Source organism: Budorcas taxicolor, chromosome 7 (genome assembly GCF_023091745.1).
Source record: "Budorcas taxicolor isolate Tak-1 chromosome 7, Takin1.1, whole genome shotgun sequence".
Classification (NCBI taxonomy): Eukaryota; Metazoa; Chordata; class Mammalia; order Artiodactyla; family Bovidae; genus Budorcas; species Budorcas taxicolor.
The window spans coordinates 13,571,578-13,593,721 of NC_068916.1; the positions used below are offsets into that span (position 1 = coordinate 13,571,578).

At 45.4% G+C, this 22,144-nt stretch overlaps 1 protein-coding gene across 1 annotated transcript in view; it reads right to left on the reverse strand.

Moving 5' to 3' along the window:
- LOC128050492 (mucin-16-like) overlaps window positions 1-22,144 on the reverse strand; it is a 97,611-nt gene that overhangs the window by 55,944 nt on the left and 19,523 nt on the right. Inside the window, exons 6-22 of the mRNA XM_052642747.1 lie at window positions 20,421-21,020; window positions 19,244-20,042; window positions 18,849-19,159; window positions 18,264-18,381; window positions 17,568-18,166; window positions 17,224-17,474; window positions 16,827-17,169; window positions 16,531-16,661; window positions 16,155-16,449; window positions 14,763-16,103; window positions 12,599-12,732; window positions 12,438-12,505; window positions 8,138-8,310; window positions 4,833-4,868; window positions 2,650-2,780; window positions 2,486-2,553; window positions 1,229-1,401 (exon numbers count right to left, since the gene is read on the reverse strand). Of these exons, the coding sequence (XP_052498707.1) occupies window positions 1,229-1,401; window positions 2,486-2,553; window positions 2,650-2,780; window positions 4,833-4,868; window positions 8,138-8,310; window positions 12,438-12,505; window positions 12,599-12,732; window positions 14,763-16,103; window positions 16,155-16,449; window positions 16,531-16,661; window positions 16,827-17,169; window positions 17,224-17,474; window positions 17,568-18,166; window positions 18,264-18,381; window positions 18,849-19,159; window positions 19,244-20,042; window positions 20,421-21,020 (5,571 nt within the window). The remainder of the gene's footprint in view (window positions 1-1,228; window positions 1,402-2,485; window positions 2,554-2,649; window positions 2,781-4,832; window positions 4,869-8,137; window positions 8,311-12,437; window positions 12,506-12,598; window positions 12,733-14,762; window positions 16,104-16,154; window positions 16,450-16,530; window positions 16,662-16,826; window positions 17,170-17,223; window positions 17,475-17,567; window positions 18,167-18,263; window positions 18,382-18,848; window positions 19,160-19,243; window positions 20,043-20,420; window positions 21,021-22,144) is intronic.

Here is a 22,144-nt window from a genome sequence, read left to right on the forward strand (position 1 = left end):
ATGTAAACGACATTTCCAAGCTGACATAGAAGGGAAATAACTAACCAAGCGTCAGGTTGTATTGCTGGCGAGAGATCATCAAACCCTCTCTCTTCCTGTCCTGACAGGCTTGCACTGAATGGTCTACAGTGCTGCCTTGTGGTCCAGAACTTGGAATTTAGACTTAACCTTCCATTTGAGTCCTGACTCTCCCTTGCATTATGGATGGATTATCTGGGGCAAATGATATCCTGCCTGAACGCATGATGGCTGTCTGTAAAAATGAGTGGAACAAGTCACAGGGTTTGGGGTAAAATTAATATGAGATCACATAAATAAAGTCCTTATCATAATTCCTGGCACGGAAGAAACTCTGGGTAAGAATTAGCTACGGTTGCAGTTATTAGTCTTGGTGCGGCACTGCGGTCGCTGTTGCTGTGGTGCGTTGTGTGCGCGCATGCTCCATTCTGTTCTACTCTTTGCGACCCCATGGACTGTAGCCCACCAGGCTCCTCTGTCCATGGAATTTTCCAGGCAAGAATACTGGAGTGGATTGCCATTTCCTCCTCCAGGGGACCTTCCCAACCCAGAAATCAAACTCGAATCTCCTGCATTGGCGGGCAGCTTCTTTACCACTGGGCTACCTGGGAAGCTCAGGTATATATTTCATTACATATCACAATTAATAAAGTGCGCAATAAATGTAATGTGCTTGAATCATTCCCAAACCATCCCCCCTCCACCTCCACTCTGGTTCGTGGAAAATTTTTCTTCCACAAAACCAGTCCCAGGTGTCAAAAAGGGTGATGCCACTAGTCTAGAGAGTTCTTCATGGTGGGGAGGCTGCCTTTTGCATTGTGGGATGTTTAGTAAGACCCTGATGCTGGGAAAGGTTAAAGGCAGAAGGAGAAGAGGGTGACAGAGAATGAGATGGTTGGATGGCATCATCGATTCAATGGACATGAACTTGGGCAAACTCCAGAAGATGGTGACGGACAGGAAAGCCTGGCCTGCGGCAGTCCATGGGGTCGCGAAGAGTCAGACACGACTTGGCGACTGAACAAAAAATATTTAGTAGCACTTCTGGCATTATCCACTAGATGTCGCTAGCACCCCTCCAGTGATGACTTGAAAAATGTCTTCGGACATTGTCAAATATCCCCTGGGATGCAGAATCTTCCCAGGATGAGAACTATTGGTATAGAGAGACATGGCTGTAGGAGACCCTGGCTGCAACACGGACACTCACCATTGACATAGAGGCTGTTACTGTCCAGAGTGTAGTTGCCCATCCTGGTGACACCATGAGTCAGCTGACTCAGCTCCCGGTACAACTTTTCTCTGTCCAGCCCAGGCCATGTGGGGTCAGGATGGTAGGTGCAGATGGCATCCACTCCAGTTGCGGCGCCATCCTTTTCAGTCCTAGGACGGCAGGAACAGAATAGGGACATTCAGAGATGTGGGTGAGTTACATACTTTGTTCATCTTGAAATAGGCTGAGACCTGGGATGTGAGACTCTTTGAGGCAGGGCTTGCACTTGGACAAATGTCTCCTGCAGCAATAAAATATGAAGAAAATATAGCGGGCTAAAAATAAGTGAGTGTATGTGCGTGTGTGCTCCGTTGCTCAGTTGTGTCTATTTGTGACCCCGTGGATTGTCGCCTGCCAGGCACCTCTGACCATGGGATTTCCCAGGCAAGAATACTGGAGCGGGTTGCCATTTCCTTCTTCAGTGGATCTTCTCAACCCAGGGATCGAACCCATGTCTCCTGCATCTCCTACACTGGCAGGCAGATTCTTTACCACTGCCCCAGCTGTTGGGGCAAATTATGGACAACAAAATACAAAGAGAACAAAACAAAAAACCAACCCAACTGCCACTTAACAAAAACAGGGGTTTGGGAGCAAAAATAGGATACTATGCATGCACCTTGCACATAGCACCACCAAATCGGTGGGCAGACCACCCAAGTCACCCCCTGGCCTGACCCCCTGAAAGCACCCTTATCCTCACCTCATATAAGGGACCAGTTTGCTCCACCCCTCGGGGAGCAAACAAACAAGGGAACCGTTGCTTGCTCTCACCCCCGCACTGCTTCAGCGGGAACTCCAATAAAGCCTTGCCTGAATTTCCTGTCTGGGATCTGATCAGTTTGTATTAAGAAGGACAAGAACCCTGGTTGGTAACAGTCTCTCTCTTAATGAATCCTCCTGCCAATGCAGGAGACAGAGGAGGTACAGATTCGATCCCTTGGTTGGGAAGATTCCCCTGGAGGAGCAAATGGCAACCCATTCCAGTATTCTTGCCTGGAGACTCCCATGGACAGAGGGGCCTGGCGGGTTACTGTCCATGGGGTCTCAAAGAGTCAGATATGACTGAGCGACTAAACAAAGCTGCCCCACCACATCGTAAACCACAAGTCTTCCCCTCCAGGTGAGCTAGCCTGTAACAGTGCAGCCCTCAGGTTGTGTGTGTGTGTGGAGGCGGGGGGAGCCTTGCCTTACCTGAGCAGGGTCAGTCTGCAGTTAGAGTAGAGTGGGCCGACACTGGTGTTCTTGAGCAGAGGACCAAGCTGAGGGGGAGGTGAGAGGGAGATGAGTGGGGGGAGCCAAGGTGCCCGGTGGGGTGAGGACGAGGCAGGCCAGTGCAGGGACTGAAGGGCTCTTACCAGGTGATTCAGAACCTTCTCAGTGAAGTTGAACTTCTCGGATCCTCGGTGCCCCATGTCTGGGGTATAGAACAGGTTGGTAATGGTGAAATTAAGGGTGAATGGCATCAGGGCTGGGCCCATGTCTGCAACTGGAGGGAGAAAGAGAGAGAGGAGACCTGTCAGTCTTAGGTCTGAGCTGTTCAGGGCAGAGGGGGAGGGACTAGTGGCATCTCTCTGGGCATCACTGTACAGTAGGCGAGCCAGACTGAGGTAGCCCACTGGAATACCCTCCCACTCCTCAGTCAGCCGGAGGAGAAGGGACCTTTGTCTTAGAAATGTGACATCAACTTGAAAGGAAACATCAACTCTCTTATCCCAGAGTGTCCAAAAGGTTGACATGTTGTGGGCTATTTTGTAGGAACAGGAGGTACCAAGACCTTTTGAGCTCAAGCTTTAGGCCACAAATACTTGAAAAAAGTCAAGAAAATAAAAATAGCAGTAACTTTTGAAAATGTGCATTTTATATATTCTATTAATCTTAACTTATGGTTACCAGAGAGGGAAGGAGGGAGGGAAGAATAACCTGGAAGACTGAAATTGGCATATATACACCCCTATATATAAACTAGATCACTAATAAGGACCTACTGTGTATCACAGGGAACTCAACACTCTGTAGTGACCTATATGGGTCATTACATGGTCTATCTGGGAAATGAACCTAAAAATAGAGTGGCTATATAGCCAGTCTACATACAGTTCTATATGTAGGACTTGGCTGTACATCTGAAACTAACACAACATATCCTAACAAAAATTGAAAAAAAAAGTGCATCTTATATATTTCATGGACAAGTCTACATTTATTAAAATTTTTTGAATGATTTAACAAATTTTACACAGTTTTAAATTTGCAGCTATTTCCATTTACAGCTATTACAAAATATTGGCTACATTTCCTGCACTGTACAATACATCGTTGAATCTATCTTACACCCAATAGTTTGTATCTCCCCCTCCCCACCTCTGTATAGCCCTTCTCAGCTCCCCCTGATAACCACTGCTTTCTTCTCTATACCTGTGAGTCAGCTTCTTTTTTTGCTATATTGACTAGTTTGTTGTATTTTTTTAGATTCCCATATAAGTGATATCATACAGTACTTGTCTTTCTCTGTCTGATTTATTTTACTAAGCATAATGCCCAAGTCCATCCAGATTGCTAACAAATGACAAAATTTCATTCTTGTTTACGATGGAGTAGTATTCCATGGTGTGTGTGAGTGCTGTCAGATCTTTATTCATTCATCTGCTGATGGACACGGAGGTTGCCTTCATAACATGACAGTTATAGATAGTGCTGTTCTGAACATTATGGGTGCAGTGTCTTTTCGAATCAGCGTTTTTGTTTTCTCTGGCTATATATACCCAAGAGTTAAACTGCAGGAAAAACTAAACTACTTTTAGTTTTTTGAGAAACCTCTGAACTGTTTTGCTCAGTGGCTATATCAATTTACATTCCCTCACAGTGTACAAGGGTTCCCTTTTCTCCAAATTCCCGGTAACAGAATAGCAGTAATTTCCAAGAAGGAACTGTTCATAGAAATAGAATAGAGATCAGCTAGGGAAAAGCTATTTTCTAGGAGGTGGTGTCTGAGCAAGAACATGCTGAGATGAGATCCGGAGAACAAGGAAGAACCAAGCACAGCTGAGTTCCTAGAACAGTAAGTTCCAAGAACAGTAAGGATGGACGGATGTTTGGGCCCTGCAGGAACAGAAATGAGGCTGGACTAGGGAGCAGCGTAGACAGTGGGATGGGCTGAGGCTGTGTGGGTATCAGGGTCCAGAGCATGCAAGAATCCATCAGCCATTGAATGGAAGTTGAAGATTCATGAGATCCAAAGGTTAGATTCCTACCTGTAGAGTTGGGGACGGAAGTTGGAAATGCTGGAGGTCCTGGAGAGAAGGTGGAGGTCGCTGGAGCTGAAAGAATAAAATTGTTGGGGCCTGTCATAAAGCTAGGAGAGGCTACGGTGGTTGATGGATACTTGCATCTGTTCCTTGGCTTCACCTGAGACTTTTGCTGTTCTGAGGCTATTGTGGGGCTGAGGATTTGGGGAATGGGGCATGCCTTCCTTCCAGGGAGCAGGCTTAGGGTGGAAGGGTCCCAGGGTCATGGAAACATTTGAGCCCTCATTACTCACTGCTGGTGGTGGGGATCCAGTACTGATGGTTGTAACCTGCAAGGAGAGGCAGAAAGAAAGCATAAGATGATGGGAGAGCATCAAGAAAGGAGTGAAGTGTAGAACTAGAAACACAAACTCACAGACCTTCCTGGGTATTTTTTTTGAGATTCACCAATAAATAATGATGGTTCTTCTTTATTTTTATTTTTTTTATTTTTTGGCCACACAGTGCAGCATGTGAGATATCTCAGGTCCCTGACTAGAGATCGAACCTGTGCCCCCTGCATTGGGAGGGCAGAGTCTTAATCACTTGACCACTGCCTCTTTCTCTGGTCCTTCTGATTAATTTCATCCTCATAACCATTAACCTCAAAGAAAACAATGATACCTGGAATACTATCACCCTCACCAAATGAACGTGTTTGTCTCTCAGTCATGTCCAACTCTTTGCAACCCCATGGACCTGTCCATGGAATTTTCTAGGCAAGAATATTGGAGTGGGTTGCCATTCCCTTCTCCAGGAGATCTTCCCAACCCAGGGATTGAACCCATGTCTCCTGCATATGTAGATGGGTTCTTTACCGCTGAACCTAAGAGGACCCTATCCATGATCCAGAACCATACTTATTTAAATCCTCTTTCCCCCATTTTTTCTTATTCTCCAACTTTATACTCTCTGGCTGACCCCCAAGTCTCTCTTTCTCTTCCTTTCTGTCACTATCTCATAGGAGTGGGTTGCCATTCCCTTCTCCAGGGGGTCTTCCTGACCCAGGGGCTTAACCCAGGTCTCCCACATCGCATACATCTTCTTTACCATCTGAGCCACTGGGGCTTTATCAAAGGACAACAATTTTCCTGTGAGTGTTTTCAGCCTTATTTGTGTTTTTTCATCCATGATGTATAATTTTGTCCTTGCTCTTTGAGTTTCTCCCACTCCCCAACTCTCCAAAGACAAAGCTTAAGCTTTGACAGCATAGTCCTTGGATTTATGTGATGTTGGGATTGAGACAGTGAGAGAGAGGAAGAGAGAGAGAGACTTGGGCGTCAGCCAGAGAGTATAAAGTTGGAGAATAAGAGAAAGTGGGGGAAAGAGGATTTGAATAAGTATGGTTCTGGATCATGGATAGGGTCCGCTTTGGTGACTCAGTGGTTAAGAACATGTCTACCTATGCAGGAGACATGGGTTTGATCCCTGGGTAGGATAGATCCCCAGGAGAAGGAAATGGCAATCCACTCCAATATTCTTGCCTGGGAAATTCGATGGACGGAGGAACCTGGTGGGCTACAGTCCATGGAGTTGCAAATGAGTCGGAAATGACTTAGAGAATAAACAATAACAACAAAGAAATGTAACTGAAACTTATGCTTATTTTGTATTTGATGGTTTGAATGGGTTTATTGAAATGAAACTCCTCGCTGAGACTGGGCCACATGGCGCCCAGTTAACTTGAATTATTCAGGTTTTATCTCATTTGACCATCACACTAATCTTGCTGCTGCTGCTGCTAAGTCACTTCAGTCGTGTTCGACTCTGTGTGACCCCATAGACGGCAGCCCACCAGGCTCCCCTGTCCCCGGGATTCTCCAGGCAAGAACACTGGAGTGGGTTGCCATTTCCTTCTCCAATGCATGAAAGTGAAAAGTGAAAGTGAAGTCGCTCAGTCGTGTCCAACCGTTAGCGACCCCATGGACTGCAGCCCACCAGGCTCCTCTGTCCATGGGATTTTCCAGGCAAGAGTACTGGAGTGGGGTGCCATTGCCTTCTCCGCACACTAATCTTAGGTGACTTTAAAAAAGAACTTCAGTCTATGTTTGATACAGGATACAGGATGCTTGGGCCTGGTGCATGGGGATGATCCAGAGAGATGATATGGGGTGGGAGGTGGGAGGGGGGTTCATGATTGAGAACTCATGTACAACCGTGGTGGATTCATGTCAGTGTATGGCAAAACCAATATAGTATTGTGAAGTAAAATAAAGTAAAAATAAAAATTAAAAAAAATAAAAAAGAACTTCATTCTAAAAAATGGACAAAAGTCTAGAGAGGTCATGACTTGCCCAGGGCCACAGAGTAAGTAAAAGGCAGGATCAGGGCTTAACTGAAGCAAGACCTGTAATTCACCAAAACCCACAGTAGTTAACTACTGCTTTTAGGTAATTCTTAAGGACTACTGAAATACAAAACAGATTTTAATCCAAGAAGAAAGAAATTGTCCAAGGTGATATAGTGAGGACATAATTAATTAATTAGTTTAAATTGTCATATTAGAGGTCCTTTATGTTTTGAATATTTGTTTCTATTTACTTGTTTATTTGGCTGTGTTGGGGCTTAGTTGTGTCACATGAGGTCTTTACTTGTGGAATGTGAACTCTTAATTGCAGCATGTGGGATCTAGTTCCCTGACCAGGGATCGAACCTGGGTCCCCGGCATTGGGAGTGTGGAGTCTTAGCCACTGGATCACCAGGGATGTCCCTAGAAGTCCTTTAATATGCTTTTCTGTCCTAATATTTGAGCTCGGTATTTAGCTGGGTTAGTCTGCAGTGTAGCATAGTAATTAGGTGGGCTTAGATTTTAGAGTCAATTTAGGTTTGAGTCCCAATTCTACCACTTGTATTAGTTCGTCTGGTCTTGGAAAAATGGATTTCTCTTCCTAAGCCTTGTTTGTTCCTCTGTAAAATATATATAAAACTCCAAAAATATACATAAAACTCCAAAATATACATAAAACTCCAAATATACATTAAACTCCATGTTGGGCAGGATTACCAAGGCATAATACGTATAACACTCTAGAACATGGGTTCCTCAATAAGTACTAGCTTTTAGTACAGGTGTTATCGTAGGTATTGTTGCTAAGAGCATTATTGCAAAGGAATTTGTTGCTAAAAACATTACTAACAGCTTTGTTGTTTGTTTCTTGGGTGGGGTTTAGTTCCAGTAGGCCCTTGATGAGTGAGTAAAGGACCACAAGCTGTTATTGGGAAAATAAAGACGTGAGGATTAGTCACTGCATTGCAAACCCATTGTTTCTCGGGCAAGAGTTAACCCCAGTGACCGCCATGGGCCTGCTTTCTTTCTAGATGTCTGCGTGTTCCATTTGGGCTTCTGTGAAAGGTCATTGGAATGAAGAAGACTTTGGAAGGAACCTTTATTTCCAGACCTGAAAAGTTCCTTTTAAGTTGTTCTGAGGGGAGAGAACTGAGTCCCTATGGAAATTGTAGGTTGTTCCAGAACTATGAAAGTGGGTACAGAGAAATCACACTGCAAGGAGACCCCATCTGGGGAGTAGGAGGAGACCCCAGCTAGCGCAGAGCTACTCACCATTGACATAGAGACTGTCCCTGTCCAGGGTGTAGTGGTCCAGCCGAGTGACACCCTGGGTCTGCTGGCTTAGTTCCCGATACAGTCGTTCCGTGTCCAGCCTGAAGCCTGTGGGATCTGAGCGGTAGGTGCAGACGGCATCCATCCTAGTGCTTGTTTCACCCTTGTCAGCCCTGGGGAAGAAGGGACACAGGAACAGGAACAGGAAGCACGCTTAAAGGTTGGATGCTCTTGATAACGCTTCCCCTTCAATTGCACTCCTTGGTTTTTATTTTTTAAAAATTCTTTTTGGAGGATAGTTGATTTACAATGTTGTGTTAGTTTCTGCTGTACAGCAAAGCGAATTAGTTAAGACATGTATCCACTTTTTTTTAAAGATTCTTTCCCCATATAGACCTAGGCCATTACAGAGTATTGAGCAGAGTTCCCTGTGGTATAGAGTAGGTCCTTATTTATCTATATAAATGAGTTATCTGTTTTGTATAGACTAGTGTGTATATATCAATCCCAATCTTCCAATTTATCCCTCCCTGCACCTTACCTGCTGGTAACCATAAGTTTGTTCTCTACATCTGTAACTCCATTTTCATTTTGTAGAAAAGTTCATTTTTACCCTTTTTAAGATCACTTCCCTGTTTTTTAAAAAAATATTTATTTGTTTTATTTTATTGTTTTGGCTGTGCCAGGTCTTCATTGCAACATGTGTGGGCTCTAGTTCCCTGACCAGGGATGGAACCCAGCCCCTCTGCACTGGGAGTGTGGAGTCTTAGCCACTGGACCATGAGAAAAGTCCCTTGGTCAGCACTCTCCCCTGGGTTTCTTCTGCTTTTCCAGACACATCTTTTTCCATCTTATGTGGGGCTCCAGGTCCCTCCAGCTCCTAAGTGCGATACTCTGCAGGGCTACTCCTTAGCTCAATTACTTCTTTTTGTCCCCATTCTTTTTTTTTAAGTTTTAATTCTGTTAAATTAATTTTTATTGGAGTATAGCTGCTTTACAATGTTTGTGTTTCTACCGTAGAGAAAAGTGAATTAGCGTATGTTTACATATGCACCCTCCCTTTCGGGCTTCCTTCCCATTCAGGTCACCAGAGCGCATTGAGTAGAGTTCCCTGAGCTGTACAGTATGTTCCCGTCAGTTGTCTATTTTATACATAGTAGATCAGTGTGTATATGAGAGGGCAACAGGCAGGAAGGCCAGGGGTCTCCAAAGGGAGGAAATAGCCTGCAAGTGTCAGACATTTTCATCTCTCTTAAGGGGCAGGAGGAAACAAACTAGCAATATTTTTTTCCTTCTCTATACAAATTTAAAAGGATGTTTCTCTTAAAATACTGCGTTGCCATAATGACACCTGTTTCCACCTGAAGTTAACTATTCTCAAACCTTGAGATAACCAATGCCTTTTTTATGGAAATGTTTGTCTTAAGCTATGCTAATGTACTATGCATTTACCCCAGACTGTGTCTTCAAGTTGGTCCTGCCTAATGGCTCAGAACCTACTTAACAAACCAGTATGTTATACTCAGATATGGTTGCCCTAATCTATGTAAAGGAAACTATTTGTACGGTAATCTGTCCTTTACAAGATTCAAGTTAATCATTTTACGGCCCAGGATGAACCATTTGGTGCCAAGATTACCCCAAACTGCATCTTATGGGTGAGGGGCCTGGTGCCATTCTGAGTTTTAAGACATTCCTTTCTTTCATTAACAGACTGCTAGTGACTATATAACATCCAGCTGAAGACTAGCAGGGGGGTATTCTTTCTGCTCCCTTCTGATGCCTATGTCAGAAGCTTTTCTATCTCCTTTATACTTTAATAAAACTTTATTACACAAAAGCTCAAGCCTCATCTCTGGCTCCAGATTGAATTTTTCTCCTCCGGGGGCCAAGAATCCCGGCATCTTTGTGTGATTCAGCAACAACCTTTCATATATAAGTTAATCATAATCTTCCAATTCCTTCCATCCCCTCTTCTGTCTTGGTATCCATTTATTTGTTCTTTACATCTGTGTCTCTATTTCTGTTTTGCAAATAAAATCATCTATACCATTTTTCTAGATTCCACATGTGTTAATTTATGATATTTGTTTTTCTCTTTCTGACTTATTCACTCTGTATGATGCTCTCAAGGTCCATCCACGTCTGCAAATGACCCAATTTTGTTCCTTTTTATGGCTCAGTAATATTATCTTCATTCTTTTTATTAATTGATTCAAGCTCATTGTTTCACCTACCAGCCCTTAGTGCACTCCCTGTCTACTCATGAAGGTAAATACAGATAGTGACCACTCCAGTAACCATTGAGTCCTGCTTGGGCCCTGGGGTTGGGGATGTAAAGATTTTAGGGAGGACAACAGAGATTTCTAGGGCAGGGAGCATGTGGAATTGTGGTGCTGAAAAAGACTCCTGAGAGTCCCTTGAACTGCGAGGTGATCAAACCAGTTAATTCTAAAGGAAATCACCCTGAATATTCATTGGAAGGACAGATACCAAAGTTCCAATACTTTGGCCACCTGATGTGAAGAGCAGACTCATTGGAAAAAGACCCTGATGCTGGGAAAGATTGACAGCAGGAGGAGAAGGGAGCCGCAGAGGATGAGATGGTTAGATAGCATCACTGACTCAATGGACATAAATTTGAGCAAACTCCAGGAGATACTGCAGGACAGAGGAGCCTGGTGTGCTGCAGTCCATGGTGTCCCAAAGGGTTGGACATGACTTAGCAACTGAACAACAACAGCACATGGAAGGGAAACCCAAGAGCATCATAGACCTTGGATAATGTGAATGAATCACCCCATGGCTGGCTGTGACATTGTGTAACAACCTTCATGGAGCCTGAAAGGGGGCGGATTTTATTTTCACATGGGCAAATCCAAAGGCTCTTTGGGAACACATGTTGGGCAGGCGATCAAGTTTGGAGAAAAACAGAGAAAATGAGTTAAGAAGAAGTAAAGGGAGAGATGGTTCAAAAATATCTTTGTCTTGTGGAAGCAACTTAGATGTCCATCGACAGATGCATGGATAATGAAGATGTGATACATACAAACAATGAAATATTACTCAGCCATAAAAAGGAACAAAATTGGATCATTCGTAGTCACGTGGATGGACCTAGAGTCTGTCATACAGAGTGAAGTAAGTCAGAAAGAGAAAAACTATATTAATGCATATATATGGAATCTAGAAAAATGGCACAGACGAACCTATTTGCAGGGGGGGAATAGAGATGCAGATGTGGAGAAAGGACATGAAGACACAGGGGAGAAAGAGGAGGGTAGGATGAATGGAGAGCAGGGCACTGACGTGTATGCACTACCGTGTGTAAAACAGATAGCTGGTAGGAAGCTACTGTATAGCACAGGGCGTCCCGCTTGGTGTTCTGTGACAACCTAGAGGGGTGGGATGGGGGTGGGCGTGGGAGGGAGGCTCTAGAGGGAGGGGATAGATGTATACATATAGCTGATTCACTTTGTTGTACAGCAGAAACTAACACAATATTGCAAAGCAATGGTGCGTTGAGTTGCTTGTGCATGTGTGCGTGCTAAATCGTTTCAGTCGTGTCTGACTCTTTGCGAACCTGCCAGGCCCCTCTGTCCATGGAATTTTCTAGGCAAGAATACTGGAGTGGGTTGCCATTTTCTACTCCAAAAGCAATTATATGCCAATTTAAAAATGCTATATATAAAAAGAACTAGTTATATGAAAACATATTTTTAATAAATAAATAAAGGAAAAAAATATCTTTGTCTTGAATTTAAGCTGACCCTACGGTGATTCACCCAAAGCAGTGGCTTTTTCAGGAAGGAAGAAAGATCCCATTCCTCTCTTGTCTGGGAATTCTGCTTGCTATTGTCTATACACTTCAAAGTATTCCCATCACATGTCCCTGTAGCATAGTACAGTAGTTCTCAAAGTGCAGCCCAGACACCCCTAGAGTTCCTCAACCTTACAGGGCATCCACCAAGTGAAAAATATTTTCATAGTTATACTAAGATATTATTTTCACTTTTACTCTTTCAAGAGTATACAATGATTTTTTTCTCCAGAGGCCACAAGGTGAAATATTGTAAATGTGGAATGCAGAAGCATATATTCTGCTGTGTCTTCCACTAAAGCCAGATGGTAATATTGTGGAAAAATAGAAACAATGACCCCCTTCCTCGTTATGCTTTTCTTTTGGCAGGGGGTGGGGCTAGAAGAAATATGGCTATTATTCACTCATTCTTCTTCTTTTTAAATCTGTTGGCCATGCCACATAGCATGTGGGATCTTAGTTCCCTGGGAGACGTCTCACCTGAGCAAGGTCAGTCTACAGCCGGCATACCGGGAACCAATGCTGCTGTTTCTGAACAAAGGCCTGAGCTGGAAAGAATGAGAGGGAGACGAGTGAGAGGGAACAAGACAGCAGGGTGTTGGGAGGCCGAGGCAAGGTGGGAATTGGTGTGGGTCTCTCACCAGCAGCTGCAGGTGTCTCTCAGTGTCTTTGAATATCTTAGAGTCCGAGTTTCCCAGGTCTTCTGTGTAGTGCAGGTTGGTGATGGTGAAGTTGACAGTGAAAGGCATCAAGAAAGGAATTGCAGCTGCAGTGGCTGGGAAAGTAAAATGAGGCCAGTCCTGAGTCAAGCCTGGGCTGAGGGCGGGAGCTAAGGCTCTGAGGACACACCTTTACTCCACGTCTCACATGGGTGCCTGGCATAGGCTGTCCCACCTGAGACACCCCATGAAGCAGTCCCTGTCCAAGATCCTCCCATATCAGCTGACCAACCATCCCAGTTTGCTTGGGATTACGTGGATTCTTAGGGCATCCCTAGTGGTGTTGGAGAAGACTCTTGAGAGTTCCTTGGACTGCAAGGAGATCCAACCAGTCCATTCTGAAGGAGATCAGCCCTGGGATTTCTTTGGAAGGAATGATGCTAAAGCTGAAACTCCAGTACTCTGGCCACCTCATGCGAAGACCTGACTCACTGGAAAAGACTTTGATGCTGGGAGGGATTGGGGGCAGGAGAAGAAGGGGACGACCGAGGATGAGATGGCTGGATGGCATCACTGACTCGATGGACGCAAGTCTGATTGAACTCCGGGAGTTGGTGATGGACAGGGAGGCCTGGCGTGCTGCAATTCATGGGGTCGCAAAGAGTCAGACACAACTGAGCGACTGAACTGAACTGAACTGAGTGGCTCAGTGGTAAAGAACCTGCCTGCCAATGCAGGACACACAGGTTCAATCCCTCGGGCGGGAAGATTCCCTGGAGGAGGACATGGCAACCCACTCTGGTACTCTTGTCTGGAGAATCGCATGGACAGAGGAGACTGGTGGGCTATAGTCCATGGGGTTGCGAAGAGTCAGACATGACTTAGTGACTACAAAAGCAACAACAACAACATGTAGCTTCTTGGGATGCAGAACTGATCACCTTATTCCCACTTCCCCTTTGCTCTTACCATTTCAGCACATACCAGCACCTGCGTCTCTTTGTCTTAGGGGACTTAGGCCCAGGGAGCATCCCCATAGCAATGATTCCTGGGAGTTGGTGGATAAATACCCTAGCTCCCTCCCCATCCAAGATAGGTTAATTCTATAGTTCATGTTCTGTGCATTCTCCCAGGGTCCCCCTCCAGCCTCCAGAACTGGGAGGAAATAAATTTCTGTTGCTTAAGCCACTCAGTTTGTTGTACTTTGTGAAGGCAGCCCTAATAAGTAATTCACCAAATGACTTAACAATTTTTATTCTAGGTGTATACCCAAGGGGAATGGAAAGAGGGACTCAGACAGATCGGTGCACACCCAAGTTCATAGCAGCATTATTCATCATAGCCAGAAGATGGACACAGCTTGAGTGTCCAACAGGTGACCGGACAAAATGTGGCCCATCTATACAAATGGAATATTATTCATCTGGTGGCTCAGTGGTCAAGAATCTGCCTGCCTATGCAGAAGATGCGAGTTTGATCCTTGGGTCAAGAAGATCGCTGGAGAAGGAAATGGCAACCCACTCCAATATTCTTGCCTGGAAAATCCCATGGACAGAGGAGCCTGGAGTGCTACAGTCCATGGGGTCTCAAAAGAATCTGACATGACTTAGTGACTAAACAGCAACAACAAACAGGAATGAAGTTCTGATAAACACTACAACATGGATGAAGCTTGAAGAAGATATCATGCTAAACAAAAGAAGCCAGACACAAAAGGAAACATACATTGTGTGATCCCTCTTATATGAAATACCTATAATAGGCAAATTCATATAGACCCTGAATAGATTAGATGTTGCCATGGGCTGGAAGGAGTGGGAAAGGGGGAATTTTTGCCTAATGAGTTCACAGACCCTGTTCAGGGTGATAAAAAATTTTGAAAACAGATAGTGGAGATGTTTGCACAATAGCGTCAATGTAATTCATGCTGCTGAACTCTCCATTTACATATGATTGGTAAATGTATCTACTATTTCATATGTGCCCAGTTGCTTAGTCGTGTCCAACTCTTTGTAACTCTATGGACTATAGTCTGCCAGGCTTCTCTGCCTATGGGATTTTCCAGGCAAGAATACTGGAGTGGGTAATAATACTTCAATTATTTCATATATATGTATACATTTTATCACAATAAAAACATTCTTACTTGTTCCTGAAGTCACAGTCACAGAGGCCAAGGTGGATGTTCCAGGTGTGGTCACATGGGCAGAAGGACTTCCAGCCAGTGTGTTGAAGGTGGTTGTGGTCTCGGCCACAGTGGGGCCTGAACCTGTGGCAGCTAAATGAGTGGTCTCAACAGTGGCGGTTTTCAGGATAGTGGTTGTACTTACTCCTTCCACATGACTGGTTTTAGGTTGCATTGTGGTCTCCGATGGTCTCAAGCTCACAGTGTCCCCTGTCACAGTTTTGGGAAATTCTGAGAGTTCAACAGAGGTTGCAGGTAGTGAGGTTTCTGTGTTCCCAGAAGTTACAGTATAAAGCTCAACGGTTGTTGCAGGGGTCCTGGAAGGCCCAAGACCACCAGGGGAAAGAGTCAGAGCAGGGAGGCTTGTACTGGCCTGGGCTTCAGGACTGGTGGCCAGGAAACCTGTGGTCTCTGGTAAACCATGGGAAGTAGCTGACACTGCAATGGCTGTGCTGAGTTGTGTCTCCTCAGTGGAGACTGAGGCTGTTTCTGAAGAAACCCCAAGTGAAACAGTTGGATTTAGATCAACTCTGGCTGTCATGGTCACAGGTATAGTGAAGAAAGAGGATGTTTCTGGTGGACTGAGAGAGACAGTCTGAGATGGAGGAGCTGTACTAGTCTCCAACTCAGGCCAGATGGACGGTGAGGCTGTGGTTTCTGGTAAATGAGGAAAAACAGTTGAAGCAGAAGTTGTGCTCGTCTCTGCACTGGAAGAGGTGACTAATAAGGCTGTGGTTGCTGCTTCACCAGGAGAAAGAGTCAGAGGTAGAATAGCCATAGTGGTGTCTGTTTCAGAGCTCACTGTATCTGGTAAACTAGGGGAGACAGTTGTAGCTGGGACAGCTGAACTGGTTTCTGTCCCAGGTCTGGTGGCTGTTGAAGGTGTAGTGTCAGATTCACTATGGGAAATACTGGGGGTTGTCTTGAGAACAGTTGGGCTGGTCTCTTCAGGATGGGTGACAAGTGAGACTGTTGTGTCTGGCTTTCCAGGAGAAACAATCAGAGTTGGAACAGCTGAACTCGTTTCAGTCTGGGTGAACCCTGAGGCTGTAGTCTCTGGTTTCCGTGTGGAATTAGTCCGAGTTGGAAAAGTTGTACTGATCTCTGTCACAGAATTGGTAACCAGAGAAGTCACCATCCCTGATACACCAGGTGAGACAGTTGTAGCTGGGAGAGCTGAACTTGTTTCTGTCCCAGCACTGGTGGCTGTTGAAGGTGTGGTGTCTGATTCACTCTGGGAAACTTTGGAGGTTGTCCTGGGAACAGTTGGGCTGGTCTCTTCAGGATGGGTGACCAGTGAGACTGTTGTATCTGGCTTTCCAGGAGAAACAATCAGAATTGGACCAGCTGAACTTGTTTCAGTCTGGGTGAACCCTGAGGCTGTAGTCTCTGGTTTCAGTGTGGAATTAGTCCGAGTTGGAAAAGTTGTACTGATCTCTGTCACAGAATTGGTAACCAGAGAAGTCACCATCCCTGATACACCAGGTGAGACAGTTGTAGCTGGCAGAGCTGAACTTGTTTCTGTCCCAGCACTGGTGGCTGTTGAAGGTGTGGTGTCTGATTCACTCTGGGAAACTTTGGAGGTTGTCCTGGGAAGAGTTGGGATGGTCTCTTCAGGATGGGTGACCAGTGAGACTGTTGTATCTGGCTTCCCAGTGGAAGCAGTCATAGTTTGAACAGTTGAACTGGCTTTTGTCTCAGAATGGGTGACCCATGAGGTTATGGTCGCTGGTTCATGTAGGGAATCAGTCAGAGCTGGAAAAGCTCTACTGGTCTCTGTCCCAGAACTGGTAACCAGTGAAGTCACCATCCCTGGCACACCATGTAAGACAGTTGTAGCTGGGACAGCTGAACTGGTGTCTGCCCTAGGACTGGTGGCTTTTGAGGGTATGGTGTCTGATTCACTCTGGGAAACATTGGAGGTTATCCTGGGAAGAGTTGGGCTGGTCTCTTCAGGATGAGTAACCAGTGAGACTGTGGTATCTGGCTTCCCATGGGAAACAGCCATAGTTGGAACAGCTGAACTTGTTTCTGTGTGGGTCACCCCTGAGGCTATAGTCTCTGGTTTGTTCATGGAATCAGTCAGAGTTGGAACAACTATACTGGTCTCTGCCATGGAACTGGTAACCAGTGAGGTCACCAGCCCTGGAACAGCAAGTGAGACAGTTGTAGCTGGGACAGCTGAACTGGTTTCTGCCTCAGGACTTGTGCTTGTTGAGGGTGTTGTGTTTGATTCACTATGGGAAACACTGAGGGTTGTCTTGAGAACAGTTGAGCTGGTCTCTTCAGGATGAGTGACAAGTGAGACTGTCATATCTGGCTTTCCAGGAGAAACAATCAGAATTGGAACAGCTGAACTTGTTTCAGTCTGGGTGACCCCTGAGGCTGTAGTCTCTGGTTTCAGTGTGGAATTAGTCTGAACTGGAAAAGTTGTACTGATCTCTGTCACGGAATTGGTAACCAGAGAAGTCACCATCCTTGATACACCAGGTGAGACAGTTGTAGCTGGGAGAGCTGAACTTGTTTCTGTCCCAGGACTGGTGGCTGTTGAAAGTGTGGTGTCTGATTCACTCTGGGAAACTTTGGAGGTTGTCCTGGGAACAGTTGGGCTGGTCTCTTCAGGATGGGTGACCAGTGAGACTGTTGTATCTGGCTTCCCAGCAGAAACAGTCATAGTTGAAATAGCTGAACTTGTTTCTTTCCCAGAATGGGTGACCTCTGAGGCTGTTGTCTCTGGTTTGTGAGTAGAATCAGTCAGAATTGGAAAAGTTGGAACAGCTGAACTGGCTTTTGTCCCAGAATGGGTGATCCATGAGGTTGTGGTCTTTGATTCATATAAGGAATCAGTCAGAGTTCGAAAAGTGGTACTGGTCTCTGCCTCAGAACTGGTAACCAGTGAGGTCACCATTCCTGGTATACTGGGTGGGACAGTCATAGCTGGGACAGCTGAACTGACTTCTGCTGCAGGACTGGTAGTCATTGAGGGTGTGGTGTCCGATTCACCCTGGGAAACACTGGAGGTTGTCCTTGGAACAGTGTGGCTGGTCTCTTCAGAATGGGTGACCAGTGAGACTGTTGTGTCTGGCTTCCCAGGGGAAACAGTCATAGTTAGAATAGCTGAATTTGTTTTTGTCCCAGAGTGGGTGACTGCTAAGGCTGTTGCCTCTGGTTCATGTGTAGAATCAGTCACAGTTCTAAAAGTTGTACTGATCTCTGCTCTCGAAGTAGTGATCAGAGAAGTCATAACATCTGGTACACTAGGGGAGATAGCTGTAGTTGGAATGGCTGAACTGGCTTCTGCCTCAGAACTTGTAGGCATTGAGGGTGTGATGTCTGATTTACTATGAGGAAAACTCAGAGTTGTTCTAGAAATAGGAGTATTGGTCTCCATAGAATGCATGACCCATGAGGCTGCTGTCTCTGGTTTATGTGAAGAATCAGTTGGAATTGTAAAAGCTGTACTTGTCTCTGTCCCAGAACTTGTGAAAAGTGAGGTCCCCAAGCTTGGCATAGTAGAGAAGACAACTGAAGTAGCTGAACTGGCCTGCACCCCAGGATGAGTGACCAATGAGGCTGTGGTCTTTGGTTCAACAGGAGAAAGTGTCAGAGCCGGAATAGCCATACTAGCATTTGTCTCAGAACTGGTGGCTTGTGGGTTCACTGTATGTGGTACACGAGTGGAAACAGCTGGAGTTGGACTAGCTGCACTGGCTTTTGGCTCAGAATGAGTCACCCATGAGGCTGTGGTTTCCATTTGACCTGGAGAAGCAGTTGGTGTAGGAAGAGTGGTACTAATTTCTTCCCCAGAACTAGTAACCAGAGAGGTCCCCAACTTGGTTACACTAGGTGAGACAGTTGTAGCTGGGATTGCTGAACTAGATTCTGTCCCAGGACTGGTGGCTGTTGAGAATGTGGTGTCTGTTTCAGTATGGGAAACACTGGGGGTTGTCCTGGGTAAAGTTGGACTTGTCTCTTCAGGATGGGTGGCCACTGAGATTGTTGTATTTGGCTTCCCAGGTGAAACAGTCATAGTTGGAACAGCTGGACTTGTTTCAGTCCCAGAGTGGATGATCCCTGAGGCTGTTGTCTCTGGTTTGTGTGTGGAATCAGTCAGAGTTGGAAAAGTTGTACTAGCCTCTGCAACAGAACTGGTGATCAGTGAGGTCATCATCTCTGGTATACCAGGTGAGGTAGTCATAGCTGGGACAGCTGAACTGCCTTCTGCCCCAGGACTAGTGGCTATTGAAGGTGTGGTGTCAAATTCACTCTGGGAAACATTGGGGGTTGTCCTGGGAATGCTTAGGCTGGTCTCTTCAGGATGGGTAACCAGTGAGACTGTTGTATCTGGCTTCCCAGGGAGAATAGTCATAGTTGGAATTGCTGAACTTGCATCTTTCTCAGTACGGGTGACACCTGATGCTGTTGTCTCTGATTTGTACATAGAGTCAGCCACAGTTGGAAAAGTTGTACTGGTCTGTGCCACAGAACTGGTAACGTGTGAGGTCACTGTCCCTGATACAGCAGGTGAGACAGTTGTAGCTGGGACAGCTGAACTGAATTCTTCCCAAGGACTTGTAGCCACTGAGAATGTGGTGTTTGATTCACTATGGGAAACGTTGGAGGTTTTCCTGGGAACAGTTGGGCTGGTCTCTTCAGGATGGGTAACGAAAGAGACTGTTGTATCTGATTTCTCAGGGAAAACAGTCATAGTTGGAACAGTTGAACTGACTTTTCTCTCAGAATGAGTGACCCATGAGGCTGTAGTCTCTGGTTCATGCAGAGAACCAGTCAGAGTTGGAGAAGTTGAACTAGTCTCTGCTGTGGAACTGGTAACCAGTGAGGTCACCATTCCTGACACACCAGGTGAGACAGTTGTAGTTGGGAGAGCAGAACTGACTTTTGCTCCAAGACTGGTGACCACTGAGAGCATGGTATCTGATTCATTATGGGAAATAGTCATTGTCTTAGACACAGTTGGGTCAGACTCTGGAGGTTGGGTGACCAAGGACACTGTTGACTCTAATTCATGTGGGAACCCAGTCAAAGTCGGAAAGGTTGTACTGGTGTCTGTCCCAGAACTAAGAACCAGGGAGGTCACCATCACTGGTTTGCTAGATGAGTTAGTCATCACTGGAGTGGCTGAACTGGCTTCTGCCCCTGGACTGGTGGTTGCTGAAGATGTGGTGTCTAATTCTCTAGGGGAAACATTCAGAGCTGTTTTGGAATCAGGTGTGCTGGTCTCTGTGGAAAGGAGCCATGAGGCTGTTGTAACTTGTTCATCAGGGGAGACAGTCAAAGTTGAAAAAATGGAACTGGCTTCTGTCCCATGATTGGTGACCCAGGAGGCTGTTGTCTCTTGTTCATGTGGGAAACCAGTCATAGTTGGAAAAATTGTGCTGGTCTCTGCCCCAGAACTGGTGGTTGGTGAGATTTCCACCCTTGATACATCAGGGGAGACAGTTGGAGTTGGAACACTTAAATTGGTCTGTGTCCCAGGATGGGTAATCAAGGAGACTGTTGTTTCTGGCTTACCAGGGGAAACAGCCAGAGTTTGATCAGCTGAGCTGGTCTCTGTCCCAGGACTAGCAACCAGTGAGGTCACCATCCCCAGTACCTCACGGGAGACAGTTGGAGTTGTAACAGCTGTACTGACTTCTTTCCCAGAACTTGTAGTTGTTGGGGGTGTGCTGTCTGATTCACTATGAGAAATATTGAAGATTGCCCTGGAAACAGTTGGACTGGTCTCTGCAGGATGGGTGACCCATGAGGTTGTGGTCTCTGGTTCATCTGAGGAAACAGTCAGAATTGGAACAGCTGTACTGGTTTCTGCCCCAGAACTAGGGACCAGTGAGGGTGTAGTCTCTGGTCCTCTACTGAAAATAGATGAGGTTGTCATGGGAACTACAGCGCTGGTTTCTGCCCCAGAACTAGGGACCAGTGAGGGTGTAGTCTCTGGTCCTCTACTGAAAGTAGATGGGGTTGTCATAGGAACTGTGCTGGTCTCATCTCCAGGTCTGATGGTCAAAGAGGCTGTCATCTTTGGACTATCTGGGGTTGTGATGATCGTTCCTATTGTGCTTGTGCTGGCCTTTTTATCTGATGTCCTGAGGAGAGGCAGCATTCCTGAAGTGGGAGTAGACATTCTGGTAGTCACTGTCACTGTGGTCTTCAGAGCTGTGGCAGTGGTCTCTGTCCTCTCTGTCCCTCCTGTTGATAATCCTGTGAAGTGAAGGATGGACACAAAATTGGGACAACATGATTACTATTTACTGGGTTGGCAATTGCTTATTTTGTCTCCATGTCAGGAAAGGGAGAGAAATGTCTGCCTGGTATGTGCTGAGATCCTTCTGGAATGGGAAAATGCTCTCACCTTACCTGGGGCTTCCCAGGTGGTGTTAGTGGTAAAGAACCTGGCTGCCAATGTAGGAGATGTAAGAGATGCAGGTTCGATTCCTGGGTCCAGAAGATCCCCTGGAGAGGAGCATGGCAACCCATTCCAGTATTCTTGCCTGGAGAATCCCATTGGCAGATGACCCTGGTGGGCTTCAGTCCATGGGGCCTCAGAGTCGGTCATGACTGAATCGACTTAGCATGCATGTTCCTTGCCTGACTCACCTTGGGCTGCACCTCCTCCACGAATTCTTTTTGTTGTTGTTGTGGGTTTGTTTGAAAGTATTTATTTAAAACAGGAACAGAATTTTTAAAAATCGGTTTCTGAATTAATTATAAATATTAAGGGTGTGAAAATAAAAAAGAGAACAATGAAAAATTGAAAATGGAAACCAACATAAGTTTTTTTTTTCCTCACTCAGGTAGACATCATAAAAATAACAGAAACAAAATTTAAAAACATAATGAAGTAAAACTCTCCTTAACAAAGAACCATGCACATAAAATGAAAGAGCTCTCTGTAAGCCAAATAAATCGAATTGCTCTTTTTATTAAATATAGAGAGGTGGCAGCTATGTTACCCAAATTCCAGAGAGTATAAATAACTCAGGACCATATTGGAATACTCTCTAATCTAAAATGAGTGAAAGCAGAAAAAGGAGAGGAAAGCTAAGAAAATTAGATCACTGTTTTTTTCTTGTTTTGACTGGGCCCTGTAGCTGTGGTTAAGATGCTGCACTTCCAATGCTGGGGATGCAGGTTTGATCACTGGTTGGGGAACTAAGATCCCACATGCTACCTGGCACAGCCAAAATACTCCTAATGAGGACTTCTTGTATAGCAGAGGGCACTCTAGTCAATACTATGTAAGGCGTATATGGAAAAAGAATCTGAAAAAGAGTGGATAGGGACTTCCCTGGTGGTCCAATGACTAAGATTCCATGCTCCCAATG